General features: G+C 57.6%; 1 protein-coding gene across 1 annotated transcript in view; it reads left to right on the forward strand.

The window, feature by feature from the left end:
- The first annotated feature begins 7,250 nt into the window (after positions 1-7,250).
- The window catches only part of TRIM8 (tripartite motif containing 8), a 29,294-nt gene continuing 21,988 nt past the window's right edge, over positions 7,251-14,556 (forward strand). Inside the window, exons 1-3 of the mRNA XM_061372568.1 lie at positions 7,251-8,393; positions 8,484-8,544; positions 8,837-9,503. Of these exons, the coding sequence (XP_061228552.1) occupies positions 8,934-9,503 (570 nt within the window). The 5' untranslated portion in view covers positions 7,251-8,393; positions 8,484-8,544; positions 8,837-8,933. The remainder of the gene's footprint in view (positions 8,394-8,483; positions 8,545-8,836; positions 9,504-14,556) is intronic.

Consider the following 14,556-nt stretch of genomic DNA (forward strand, 5'->3'; position numbering starts at 1 on the left):
GCAGCTTTCCAACAGAGCGAGCCGCAGGTCTGGGTTTGTTTTTCCCAGGGGAAAAGTATTTTTAATGCCTTTCCCATCATTCACTTTTCCTCAGCCTTTCCACACTCTGGCCACAAATAACCTGATGGAGGGCAGCGAGCGAGGCTGGAAATGCTCCTGCGCAGGAGATGGGGTACCTGCTCCCCAAGGTACCTCGGGAGCAGGGAGCAAAGGGAAGCTGTCCATGGTCAGTTTGATCGGGGAGACCCCACTCCTTGCCTGGACTGGGATCATCCCCATCTGCTTAATGCACAAAGCCCTTCTCCAGCTGTTAAAAACACTGGAGCTGCAGCACCTTGTGCTCCCCGCTTGCTTTTTTGGGCAGGGAAATGATCCAAAGCATCCGGCAAAGGGGGAGAATAAAGGCAAAATGGGCTCAGGAATGGGGGGATGGCTGGGACGCGTGGTGGGGAGCGTCTCCAGGGATGTGGGGCCGGTGGCAGCGTGCCCAGCCCCAGCACAGGCAGCCCGACAATAACGCGAGGCGTCAGGAGCACACTCGGCGGTGGGAATCCCAGTCCTTGCCTTAAAAGGAGATTTCAGGGATGCTGTGATTGGAAAATTGTTTTCTGATTATTCAGCTTATTGAGAGCCTGTTTCATTATTTGCAGTGTGACACGAGGGGGGCTGCGGCTGCACACGAACAGCCACAACCGGGGGTGTTCCCGTGGATTTCCAGGCCAGGAGAGTCCATTAAATCATCCCGTTTGACCTCCCATGTTCACAGGCCAGTTCACCCAATTCCTCTCACATTGAGCCCAATAACTTGTGCTTCTGATTCAAGCAGGAGGCCCACGACTAAGTCCTGTCTCAGCTCAATGACTTCAAGAGAAGGAGAATCGGCCATTGACTTCCGTTGGCTCTCTGTCCTGATGGCAAGGAACCCATGACAGCAGCATTCTGCTGCTGACCTATTTCTAATGCTGCTGCATCCCGCTTGCTTTGACCTTCTTTTGGGCAAAGGGGATACCCACAGGGCCCCTCAGCCAGTGCCTCCCGTGCATGTGCGCTGAGCCACATGGGTTAATACAGACAAACAGTGGGATCCCTCTTGATCTGCTGTCAGCGAGCAGCTCAAGAGTTAATAAACTTCGAACAGATGTGACCAACATGTCAAGACACGAGAAGTACGTGGTATGGATGTTTATAAGTACATCGACAGAAGGCATTCATAAAAGGTTATAAACCATGGTAATAAGCAACCCATCAACTTGTTTGGACTCTAACACTTGATTAACCATTTATTAAAAGGTGCAGTAATCATTTATAAGCCATAAGTGGGACTGAACGTAAAGTACGACTCTTTCCATGTTAATAGATGCCTCAAGAATTTCCTCTCCCTCCATGCCGTGGTTTGGGTGGTTAAAGGCTAACCCAGGCTGCCGGGAGCCCCAGCCCCTCCTCTGTGGCATGCACAGGCTGGATTCATACTGGGAGCCTCCCGCTCTCCCAGCCCCATGGAGCAGGACGGGTGCCCCCACCCCAGGTTTGGCAGCGCCTTGGGGTTGTGCTCGTGGGGAGCCATGGGTTTGTTTGGGGCTCTGGGTGACCTCCAGCAGTGCTTGAGCATCTCACCGGAGACCCCAGGAGGGACCATCCCGGTGGGTTTGGGGGATGGAGGGACAGGCAGAGGGGTCTGTCTGCTGCTGTGCAGGGGCAGCACAAGGTGGTGGGCACTGAGGCGAGCATGGGGAGAGGCTCTTCTACCAGGCACAGCCCAGTGCCACCCGCGGGTCCCATTGGACCCTGAGGAAGGGCTCTATGGGGACAGTGGCCATCAAGTGCTGAGCTGAGCGGGGTGGATCACGGACCACGGACCACGGATTTCAGCTGCCTGCCTCAAGTCCCTGGGGAATGAAGCAGAGCACAGGGAGAGAGCTGGGAACTGTCTTCCTGCATCCCCCTGCATGGAGTCAATCCAAGCCCCAGGCAGCCAACGTACCAGGATGGGACGGAAATGCCTCCGACGCAAAGGCAGCTTCATCCTTCTGTCAGCAGGACCCTCCTTTATTTGCCATCACTACTCCTACCCCCAGACAGCCCGTGTTTTCCTTCCTGGTCTCTTAAACCCATAATTGCTCCCATTACACAACCAGGAGTGACAGTTTGTTAGCAAAGCTTCCTGACCTAATTTACACTGATACCCTTGTGCTCTTCCCTTCGCTGTGGGCAAACAGACCTTTAGGAGGGGAAGGAGAGCCCTGGCAGCAGTGTGTGCATGGGCTGCAGCCCCGGGCTCCCTGCCCTTGCCCTGTCTCAGTTTACCCCGGCTGCACCAAGCTCAGGAGCAACACTTGGGCTCAGGGACTGGGCTTTAGGGGTTGCAGGGGGGGACAGCAGCAGCGGATGGACTCCCCTTTAAGGGAAAGCTCAGTAGCGCCCTGGCAGGGGGTGTTTCAGCATGCCGGGGGCCGGGTCATTTGGCTGCAGCTGCCTTTAATTGCAGAAAAGGAAGAGGAAAGATGAGAAATTGCTCTGGAGTGATGATTCCAACGGTTACACCTTGGCCAGGGCAGGGACTGCAGGGACCTTCTGGTGGGATAGTGGCTGAACTGAGCTGCAGATGGGAATGGAGGGGGTGGGATCGTACCCTGCTCCCACCCTCAACCTCCTAGAATTGGATCTGGGGCTGTCAGCTTCATGTTCCCAAGCTGGGTTGGCTCCATCTTTCCCCCAAGAAGGTGCCCAGCTACAGTGGGGGATGCTGTACCAGAGCTGCACGCACCAGCCTGGTGCAAAGGGAGGGAAGGGCCACCAGTAGCCACAGGCTTGGGGCAAAGGGCTGCTGCTTCCTGCCCTGCCTGGCCTTGCAAGGGGTGCATGTGTGCAACCTGGCACTGGGGGGAAAGAGGGGCAGCAGAGCCAGACCCCTGGGGCAGGAGGGCTCGCAGGGCCGCTGGGGGGCTGTGAATCCTTCCCTCGCAGCTACAGCACAAACCATGCGGGAAATGCCTCACAGTGACTCGCCTTCCTGCGGCACAGCCTGGGCTTAGGGCAGCGCAAGCCTGGAGGGGACCGTGGGAGCTGCGGCAGGGATTTGCTCCCAGCATCACCTTCCGCTGCCCCAGCCCACGGTGGGAGACCCACGCTGGGTGCTGCCAGCATCTGCCGCTGTCCCTTCCCGACCCTGCAGTTACTGTTTAACCCATCCAAGGACCTCTCTCCGGGTGCGGAGCCTGCCCCGGAGCACCCCCGAGGAGTACGAACCCCAGTGCTGGCGCTCCCTCGGATTCTCGCACCATCCACCCCCAGTGAAGCCTGCCCGCTGGCAGCCCGGCTCTGGCAGCACCGATTCGGCTGGCAGCAGAGGGTAAAATGAGACTGAGCTGCGCTTACTAATCCCCTTGGCCACCCAGCAAACTTGTGCAGTGCTTCTGCTGGGTCCTGGCCCGTCCTGGGGGAAGCAGCAGCCCCACAGGGGGGAAAGCGGCCCCAGTCTGGACCCAGACTCCTTTGTGCTCAAAAAACAAAGAAAAACAGAAAATTGTGTTGGTTGTTTTTTCTGTTTGGTTGGGGGTTTATGTACATCTATATATATATATATATACATGGAGGGTTTGTGGCTTTGACGCAGTTTCCTGAAAATCCTGCCTCATCCTGCCAGGGGCTGAGGGAATGCACATCCCAGCCCTCGGCGGTGGGGGAGAGAAGGAGGAGGAGAAGCCGGGGAGGGAGAGAAGAAAGCCTTTGCCAAACTGGCCTGACCAGAATGTGACACAAGAGCAGGAAATGAGTCACGCCGGCAGGGCAGCTGCTCCCAGGCATTTGCATAGAAAGAAACCCCACCAGGCAGGGAACTGCTCCTGCCCAGTCCCGGATCCCCATGCTCCAGCCTCACAGCCAGTGAACCCACTGCCATTCTCTGTGGCACCCCGAAGCCAGGCAAGGCAGGGAGCCCCTGAGCATCACCCCCGGCCCATGGCTGGCTGTGCAGCCCTGGATTTGGCCATTCAACCTTAGATTGGGATGATCCAATCTGGGTATGCCCTGAACCAAAGCAGATCTCCCCTCCATCAGCCCCCATGCAGTTCCCCTTGGACAGACCTCAGTATCTCCTTTGCCCTGTGCTTTAGGCTTGGGGAGGAAGCCCAGCATTTTTGCCCTGAGAGGAGCCCCAGTTATGCATTCATTGCACAAGGGCAGAGCTCTCCCAAGGAGCCAACGAGGCCATCGGCATCCCTGCACCCAGTACACCAACCCAGCCCTGTTCCCAGCTGTCAGTGTTGGATGTGGGAGTCACTAGATCCCAGTGCTTGGGTGCTCAGGGCAGGGAACTTGCTTTGTGTGCTGTGGGGACCAGGCTGCACACCCAGCTCCCAGTCCTTTCTTACTAATCATAGAGTATGGAGGTTCCCCCTGCATATAGACTGTGAATGCATGTGTGCATGTTCCCTCAGCAGGGACTGGGCTGTGAGGATACCAGAGCAGGCACTGACAGTGTGGGATGGACGCTGCAGCAGGGATGGGTGCAGGGTGGCCAGGCACAAGCAGTGCATGCTGGTGGTGTGCCCTCAGCTGTGTCCAGGGGTCCTCAGCTGAGCCGTGGGGACCCCTGTGTTCTGCCTCCTCCATAGGGCTGTTTCCCTCCTCCTCCTCCACGCCAGCCAGGAGCCAGGGATGGCCACAGAGAGATTTAGTGCTGCAAACCAAGCTACTGCCACCCTGCAAGTTCCTTAAACCCTTAAACCCAGTCTTAAAACCAGCGAAAGCCTTCGACGCCTTAATCACACGGAGCAGGGTGGAGGAAGCTTTCCCCATTGCACTTAGCCACCTCACAGGGCTTACATGGAAGCAGGACAGAAGGGCAGTGATGGCTTCTCTCTGGCTGGTTAATTGAGTTATAAAGAACCCAAGAAGCACATAATCTGGTATTACTTCTGGAGGGTTCAAGACTTCTGGGGAAGGCACAGGGCTGGGTGACAGAGCATCCCCCAGGAGCATCCCAGTGACAGGGTGGTGGCAGGGAGGGAAGCTGTCACTTTAACACCAAACCACTCTGTGGCTATGGGGGGTTGAGGGATGCGCACCAGGACTCTCCCAGCTAAAAAACATCTCTGCAGCCCCTTGGCATCGGCTGGAGCACCCACACGGGGCTGGGTCCTGGTGGGGGGATCCAGAGTGGTGAGGAGCACAGAGTGCTGCAGGCTTTCTGCAGCTCGCTCCTGCTGGTGTCCATCATTCACACAGCACTGGCAGGATGGTGTCTGGGAGCTGAGTGAGCACAGGGGACCCTGCCTACAGTCCCCTCCGGGCAGCTCCTACCGGCTACAGAAGGGTTGTGATGCCCAGCCTGGCTTTGGGGCTTCCCTTGCCGAGGGGGTATGTCCAGGCTGGGCAGAGCAATGGCATTGTCCAGATATAGGTGAGATGACAGCAGGGCCAGCGCCAGTCCCGGGACAGCAGGATTCCCATCTGAGAACAGGACGCATCTTTCAACTTGGCCTAGCCCCAACCCATCCATCTTCCACCTCTAAATCCTGCTAAATACCAGCCGGATTCCCCAGCTCCCCTGCAGCAAAGGGCATGGGGTTGTTCCGAGCAGCCCCTTCGGAAGAGCTGTGCCCTGCCTGCGGTGGGGATGGTGGCTGTCACCAGGGGCTGCCCGGTGCTGCCTGCGGTTGTAAAGAAGAGAGAGTCACAAATAGTTTTGCACTGACTTTCTGAGGAGAGGTTTGCCTCTGCGTGGGCTCAGCAGCCAACAGCATCTCTGACACATCCCCTTTGCAGTGCTTGAGCCCCAGGAGCCCTGGGCTGGATGTGCAGGGATGAAGGGTGATACAGGGTGAGCCCCAGTGCTGGGGGGGTACCCATCACTTCATCTCCTTAACTCTTTGGCAAGACCTGCCTGTGGGTAGGGTGTTCCTGTAAAGGAAAGTGTGGCAACAACTTGTGTGTGCTGTTGGGTGCTCATCCCTATCAGGCAGCCAGCTGCCCTGGCTGGCCCATGGCACCAGGGCTGTAGGGTGGTATAGGAGATACTACTGGGTGGTGACTCTAGACAGTTTGGTCCATGGCTGCTGTTGAGGAATTCCTGCTAAATCCTTCCCATAGGCAAATTGCCATCAGTGACCATCACCCAGGAGCAAGGTTGGAACCGGATCCTGAAGCCACCATCTGAGCCTTTGCCTCCTTGTCACTCCACCATAAACCTGATAGTGCACTCTGAGCATCTTTTGGTCTAAATACTCTATTTTGAAGCCATTTGAGACCCCCTTGCCAGTGGAAAATGAATTTACACCAGCAGGGTGCTTGATTCCCAGCGGTCTGGCACATTTGGCCTTGAAACAGCTACGGGAACATGTGGTGGAAGAGCTGTTAACAGACACACCTCTATGCCCTGGACTCTGGCAAGAGGTGCTGGGGCTGCCCGCTTGGGAAAGATCCCATGGGACAAATGACTGTTGCTCTGCAGGGGGATGAAACAAACCTGAAATGCTCCTATGTAATGTAACAGCCCATCCAGGTGGGAGTGAAGAGGGGGTAGGAGGCTCCAGAGGGCAATTCTGGTACCAAGGCCAGCAGATGCGAGCTGGTTTCAGGGTGATCAAACCCTTTTTACGGATCAGCACTTTGGATAAGTGTGGCTCCTGGCCGTGTAGGGATGCTGGTGGCCTGGTAGAGTGGCCCTACCTCTGATGCAGGGACCAGCAGGGACACCCCAGCTGGGGATGGAGCTCGACACCCTTAAGGCCCTTACCAACCCTAACCGTTCTATGAACCCCTGACAAGCCGGACTTCCCTGGGCCTGCGCTGCCGCAGCAACGGCAGCGCCGAGCACCGCGGTGGGGCCCCCCCAGCTCCGTGTCCCCTTTAAGGCGGCGCGGTCTCGGGGCGGGGCGGTCCCCGGTGACGCGCGGTGGGCGGGCCCTCGGGGGGGGCGGGGCCGGTATCTCCGCAGCGATCGCGGCGCAGCTCCGCGGCAGCGCCCGGTGGGACCCACGGGCTCCGGCAGCGCCTCCGGCTCCGCTCCCCTTTCCCCCCCCCGCCTACCTCGGCCGGGTCCCGAGCGGGGCGGCCCCGCGGCGCGCCGGGGCGGGGCGCACCCGCCTCCCCCTCCCTCCTTCCCTCCCTCCTTCCCCACGGTCGATATCTCCCCGCGGCCGCCGCCCCCATGGCCGCCCCGCCCGCCCCCCGCCGCCGCCGGGGCTGAGCCCGGCTGTCTCCGAGGCGCCGCCCCCCTTCCCCCCCCCCCCCCTCCCCGAGGAGCTCCGCTGCGGGGATCCGCGTTCCCCCCTCCCCTTCCCCGCTTCCCCTCGTCCGTCCCCCTCCCGCCCCGGGCCGCGGCCGCCTCCCCGGGGGCGGCGGGAGGAAGGCCGGGGCGTGGGGCTCCGGCGGGCGGGCGGGCGGCGCCCAGGGCGACCCCAAGATGGCTGGAGGCGGCGGCGGCGGGCGCGGGGGGCTCTGCTGAGCGGCCCCGACGGGACGGGACGGCTCGGCTCGGGCTCGGCTGGCCCCGCAGCCCCTCCGCAGAGCCCCGCCGCAGCGGGAGCGGGTTTGTGCCGGTGACTCCTATTTAATTATTTTTTTTAAATACCTTTTTTTATTATTATTTTTATTTTTTTATTATTTTATTTTTAACGCGTCTCCGGTCTCCGCTCAAAATGGCTGAGAGCTGACTCGGCTCTCCCGGAACCGCACGCTTCGGCCGGCTCCTTCTGGCTGCCCGCCGCCGCCGCCGCCTCGCCCCTTCCCTTCCCGGCGGGGCCGGACCGGGGAAGGCTCCCGGACAGCGTCCCTGTGCTCCGCTGCATTGTTACCTTCCCCCCGGCCGGCCATGAGACCGGGCTAGGTCGGTGTGTGTCGTGTCCTTCCCCCCGTGCCGGACGCCTGTTCCCCCCCCAGCCCCGTGGGAAGCCGGAGCAGGTTGATCGGGGGCCGCGGGGTTTCGCTCCCCCTTGGCAAAGCCCATCCTGCGCTATCCCTGCGGGGCGCTGGGCGAAGCTGCGCGGCTGGGGTTTGCTCTGAATGACCGAGCTCTCCCATTCAAGACCTCGCAGTCTCGAAGCAGGCGAGAGGTTGGCTTTTTTCCTTCCCCCTTTTTTTCCCCCCCTCCTGTCTTGTCTGTTTCCCCCCCCCCCCCTTCCTTTTTTCCTCTGCTGCTCCACCGGGTGAGGAGCAAATCTCGGGGGCCGCGGAGAGAATTCGTTATTTTCGCCATCGTCATCATCGCTATTATTGTTATTTTTTTTTAACCTTCCTCCTCTTCCCATTTTGGATCTTAACCCTTTGATCCGTTTCCTTTAAAAGACTCCGATTCCCAACTCCCATCGGGGGAGAGGGAGGAGAAATACTGGGGATTAAAAAAAAGAGACCCTGAGCGAGCAAGCGAGTCCACGCTCTCAGCTGTTAGCCGGGTTGGTGGGGGACAAAAGTACCTTTAAAATATTGAATGTCAGTTGCTAAACCTAAGAAAAGAAAAATCTGATCCGGAGCGCTAAATTTAGGAGCTTTATATGGAACTTGGACTCTGCTGCTGGATTTTGTATGGATTTTTTTCAACCTTTGGTAAGTTTCAATTCACCTTCTTGGGTCAAAAAGAAACAAATGGGTTTTCGGGGTGGGTTAAGGCTTGGGACTGTAAATCCCACGCTATCACATTGGGGGTTTTTAACCGTTTGTGTCGCTTGTTTTAATGAAGCGGTGGCGGGGATGTCACGTTTCCCCGCTGGAGATGCCTAGAGTGCTGCTCGGTGGGTTTATTTTATCCCTGGTTTTAGAGCTCCCTGTGATTTATCATCTACTGTGTGCTGCGGGGTGGGGGGAGCCCGGCCGTTCACCCCCAGGCTTCCCCTTGCAGGGAGGACAGACCCCGGCGTCCGCCCCTAGACCGCACTGAGTGACCGAAGCGGGTTTGGGGGGGGGAGAGAGAACGTCGCCAGAGGCTGCCGGCAGAGATGGCCGAGAATTGGAAGAACTGCTTCGAAGAGGAGCTCATCTGCCCCATCTGCCTGCACGTCTTCGTGGAGCCGGTCCAGCTGCCCTGCAAGCACAACTTCTGCCGGGGCTGTATCGGGGAGGCGTGGGCCAAGGAGTCGGGCTTGGTGCGGTGCCCGGAGTGCAACCAGGCTTACAACCAGAAGCCCAACCTGGAGAAGAACCTGAAGCTCACCAACATCGTGGAGAAGTTCAACTCCCTCAACCTGGAGAAGCCCCCCTCGGTCTTGCACTGCGTCTTCTGCCGCCGGGGCCCGCCGCTGCCAGCCCAGAAGATCTGCTTGAGGTGCGAGGCTCCCTGTTGCCAGTCCCACGTCCAGACCCACCTGCAGCAGCCCTCCACGGCTCGGGGCCATCTCCTGGTGGAGGCGGACGATGTGCGGGCCTGGAGCTGCCCCCAGCACAACGCCTACCGCCTGTACCACTGCGAGGCCGAGCAGGTGGCCGTCTGCCAGTTCTGCTGCTACTACAGCGGGGCCCACCAGGGACACTCGGTCTGTGACGTGGAGATCCGCCGCAATGAGATCAGGGTGAGTCTGACCTGCGTGGACACGGGGGTTTGTCCGGACCAGGGGGGACACCTCTCTCCCTTGTTGCCCTTTCCCCTCTTCCCCAGAGGCCTGTGTTTGTGTAGGACCTGCACAAAACCCACCCCGTTGCTGTTCCTCCTCCGCCCGGTCCCCCGTGGCGGACATGTTAGGTGGCCTCGGCAGCCCAGCAGTGACAGAGCCCATGGGTGCCGGGGGGCTCTCTGAGGAAGAGCATCTCTGCTGGGAGGTCTTTGGAGCCCTTCAGCCATAGGACCTCAGGCCGCTGTGGTCTGGGCTGTGAAGGGGAGGGTCGAGGCTGTGGGCCAGGGGGGTTTGGAGCGGTCATCTCCCCAGTTCCTGCTGGGGAATGCAGCCACTGTGGGGACGGCTGAGGAGCTGCTCACATCCGAGGTCGAGTCGACCCCAAATTGGACCCCCTGAGGGGACAAAGCGGCTGCAGACACGGACCCCGTCCATTATAAGGCCTGTGAATGTCAAACTGCTGGCTCTTCCCACCGCCATCCCCTTCCCCCCGGCAATGAGCGGCTTCATGTCAGAGACCCCCTTCTTCTTGCTGCCAGGGATTTGGGGGTTTTGGCCAAATAATGGGGTTGTATTAGGGGGCACGGGGCTGACCCCCCCTCCCTAAAGCAGCATGGGGCGTAACGCTGGCTTTGAGGGAAAGCAAATGTATTTCGCTGGTGGCCAGGCCATCTGGCAGGAGCTTTCACCCTTGGTTCCCCACCCTGAAGTTCCTGGTGGGCATTTAACAGCCTTGCCATGACCCCACCACCACCTTCCCCCCTCTCAGGGCCGCCCCTCCGCTCCCCTCCTGACCCTTCGAAAGAGGCCCAGCGCTTGTCCACCGAATAAATATTTAACAATGAATTGAATGGTGATTACTGTAAAATGGGGATGATTTCCTGTGTATTTTAATGTTGCCAAAATGAGTCACCATTTAGCAATAAAAAAAACCCCAAGAAGTCATAAATAAAAATTGCAGTATAATTACTTTCCAATTGGATGGCCAGGCCTGGGCTGGGCTGGGCTGGGCTGGGCTGGGGGGGGCAGCTCTGTGCAGACAGCGAGCCAGCCTGAGCTCACAGGAAGGTTATTTTCCTCTCCAGGTTTTTTGGGGGAAAACCGGAGAGCTCCGCAGAGGTGCCAGCGGCTCCGCCACCCGCGCTCCGAGGGGAAAGACCCGGCCTGCCTTCTGGAGCAGCGCTTTTTTGCTTCTATTTATAGGGAGGCATTTCGCTCTCCCTCTGCCAGGGTGGGGAGCCACCCCGCGAGGGGCTGGGACGGGGCTCGCGTGTGCGTTTCCCGGGAGCCTTAAGCCAGGGACCAGAACTGTTTTTCCAGGTCCTTTTCCAGGACACTTTGATCTCATCCGTTCCCGCTCTCGCTGCGTGGGGTTTTTTTTGTTGTCGCTGCCGTTGTTATGGCTGGCTGTTGGCTGCTCCTTGCGGATGCACGCTGCTAATGACCTGACAGAGAACTGCCACGGGCTGAGGCTGGGTTTTGGCCGTGGCTTGAAATGTTAGGGTATGTGACCAGGCACCTGAAGCATCAGGCGGCTGTATCGTAGGGCTGCAGAATTATTTAATGACCTTGGCCAAATCCCTTGGTACCTCCATCGCGGTGGCGTTATCTTAATTTCCTTTCTCTGCGGTGATAAGCTTGTCTCTTCCCTCTGGGCGCGTGGCTTGGTTGGGTGCCGGGGCAGTGGAGGACAGTGCAAAGCAGGGGACAGCACGAGGATCCTCCGCAGTAGTTGAAGCAATTCGTCCATGGAGAGACTGGAGTAGGGAAGAGCCCACAGGAAAAATGCCTGGCAGGTTGCTGAGGGCCCCCTGCGTGGCCTTGGCCAGGTCTCTGGTTGGAAGTTGCCCCATGCCAGCCGGTGGCTGTGTTGGTTCCTGAATTAGGGTGCGTGTGCTCAGCCGGTGACGGCTTCCCGCCTATGGGAGCCGGGCCCGGGATTCCTGGCTGCTTGCTCACCCTGCAGCAGTGAGCCGCTCTTGGAGCATCCCGGGAAAGGACAGCAGGGGCTGGATGAGTAACGCTGGGCTCCAGAGGTCCGGGGGAGGCCCCGTTGTGAGAGGTTTGTTCCATGCATGGGTCACGTTCAGGAAGCTCTTAATTGAGAAATGAGTCAAAGTTTGGAGGCTCAGGGCCCTGCCCTTGGCGCAGGGGACTTGTGAGTGTGGGGGTGACATGACCCAGTGTGGTTGGGGTGGCCCCATAGCCCAGAGAAAGGACAGGAGCCTGCAAACACACTCCCTGTAAACTCACCTTCTGCTGGCCCACCTTAAAGGACATCTTACCCAGGTTACAGTATGATTTGAAGGCGAAAAGGTGCTCAGCACTCCTTAGGGACAGCACCAGTGCTTTCTCAGCTGTAAGCTGGCAATTAGGGCAAGAGAGCTTGTGCTGGGCAAGAGGAGCCAGAGGTGTGTGTCTGCAGGAGGAAGGAGGGTGTCTGGGGAGGGCTGGCTGGAAGCGGAGGTGTGAGCTCGGTAGGTTTGGGGGCCGCTCGGCATTAGGTGCTGCACAAACCCGCAGAGCCCTGGCTCAGAATTGGTTGAACTCCACAGTGCAACTGTAATGCAAACAGTAAATAAAATGTGGTTAATCTTTCTTTCGTGGGCGTATAAAGCGCTTACCTCGCCTTCCCCCCGTGAGATGTTTTCTCCTTTGTTTCCTGTTTTTGTAGTGCTTAAAGAGGAGAGGGGAGGGGAAAAAAAAAAAGCCAACAACCCACCCTCTTTTTTTCTTTTCTTTTTCTTCTTGTCTTTCTGTTTGTGTCAAGGTCTCAAAATGAAACATTCTGTTTTCCATCTTTGCCTTTACTGCCCCAGGCACGTGCCCCCTGCCTGCATGGGGAACCTGCCGTCTCCCTGGTTTGGGGGGGACCTGCTTCCAGCGTTGAAAAAGAAAGTTGCTCCAGTGCAAGGCTGATGTATTGCTTTTGTTTATGAGGGTAAAGATAGATTGCTGGGGTTGGAGCTCAGGTCAGAAGGCAACAGCCAAAGAAACGACTTAATTTGCAGGTGATCACCATGTTTGCCACGTCTTTGTATGGGATGTGGTTGGTTGAGGCCAGGTATGTCAGAGCTTGCTTGGGGATGCCTCAGCTGGAGGTGCCACCAATGGAAAAGGGCTTGGGGTTTTGTTTCAAGGGATGGAGATAGACTTCCCTCTGACCTAGCTTGCAGTGTGGTTTTGAGAAATTGGGAGAAAATCTCTCACATTCTGAAGGTCCCTGGTGGTTTTGAACAGTCAGAGAGAGAAAACGTTTTGTGGTGCGGAGATCTGCAGGAAAACACTGGGGATCCTCCTGCAGGCGTGTAGGAGCAGCACCCAGCACTGGCTGTGGAGCGGTGCCCGTTTGGCAAAGCAGGGGGACAGGGACTGTGCTGCTGAGTCCATCTGTTCTTGGTGGGTTTGGGCTTGCTTTCTTGGCAGCACCTTGGATAAGGCCGGCTCAGGTGCTTTCTGGAGTATGGGAAAGAGAAGTGAACACTTGGTAGGAGCACAGGAAGAGATGAATCTCAAGTCTGTACCAGAAACTCTGATCTTCTGCCAGCACTGGCTGCCAGCCCCAGTGCAGAGATGGCCTGTGCACTTTTCCTACCTGTCCCAGCTGATTGCTTCTGTGATTCAAAAGCTTTAGGTCTCTAGAGGGAAAAGCCACCAGCTTTCGTTTGCTAGACAGCCCTGACACCAGAGATGCCTCCCTATTTGAAACAAGTCCCATCTCACATCCCTGTGCTGCCATCTGTGCCAGGGATGTTTTGCTGGGACCTACGGAGCCCCACTGGTGGGGAGGCTGGGGTCGGCTTCACTGCCCCGCTCCTGGCTTGAACTGCTGGAGGTTGTTTTACTCGGAAACAGGTTTGGTAACTTGTGACAGGCTGGGTTTTTACAGGCTTACTTATTTTCCAGATGACTTGTTTATGAGGAGCGTGGCACACAGCGCACCAGAGGCATTGTGAGCACAAGTGCCCAAGTGCTCGAGCATTAATGTAGCTCTCACGACTGTGGATGGTGTAGGCTGGTGTCTGGCAGGCGTTCCCTATGGCACCCTTTGAACACGCTTGGTCCCCAGATGACTTTTGCAGTAGGTCCTGTGAAGCTGGAGGTGTGCAGCTTCTCTCTGTGCCCTCCATGTGAGCCTCTACCAGCACCCCAGAGCTGAACTGCCAGCCCAACCTTGGGGTTAGGTCACCTAACCTAGGTTTTGCCTATGCCCTCGTTCCTGCTCGGGAGCCTCAGGAGACCAGCACCAGGCTCCTAAATGTGACTGATCATCGTGCCCTGGGATGCTGTCAGTTGGTTAAGCCGCTGTGATGAGTAATGACTTCTTAGGCCTTGGGCAGCGGCAGAAATCCCAGCACCCACCTAGACTTGTGTTCTAGCTCTGTGCCATTCATCACCATCGATCTGTCAGGCTTCACTGTGCTGTGGTGTTGGGGGCAGTGGGGGATGTCCGTTCAGACTGACTGCCTGTGCCTTCAGTTTGAGAGGTCTCAAACCCATCTGGTTTGCTGGCCAGGTCATTGGCTGGACTGGGAGAGTCTCTGCCTCCCCAGGATTGGATTAAGGGCTTTTCCCCACTGCTTTCTTTCTAAGCTTGAGCATTTTCCTTGCCCTTAGCCCATCAGCCATCTAGGCCTGCTGTTGAAAGTCTTCTGTATAGAGTTAATCTGAGAAGTGACAGTGGAGATGGAGGATGCTGGGAGGCAGCCTGGTGGGTTTGGGTGGTAAGGAGGAGGCTTGGGTGGAGGGGACAGGCTTGGTAAAGAAGAGGAGTAGGACAGGATCTGCAGCAGAGAATACGCTTTTACCATGGGATAAACGCTATGTGGATGGGTGCTGGTGAAGAGTGAGTTGGAAGGAAGAGAGAAAGAGAGGTTTATCAGAAGACCTTGAGCTGTTTTGCAAGGAGCTAACACACTGTAGCCCAGGCCTACCCCTGCAGTATATAAGGGTTGGATGTACTTTGCAGGTGGGGATCTCCAGCCGGACAGCCCAGAGCTTTCTGCCTTGA

The sequence above is a fragment of the Neopsephotus bourkii genome, unplaced genomic scaffold (genome assembly GCF_033783945.1).
Source record: "Neopsephotus bourkii isolate Nb327-2 ecotype Australia unplaced genomic scaffold, CSIRO-AGI_Nbou_v1 NB_1615, whole genome shotgun sequence".
Lineage (NCBI taxonomy): Eukaryota > Metazoa > Chordata > Aves > Psittaciformes > Psittacidae > Neopsephotus > Neopsephotus bourkii.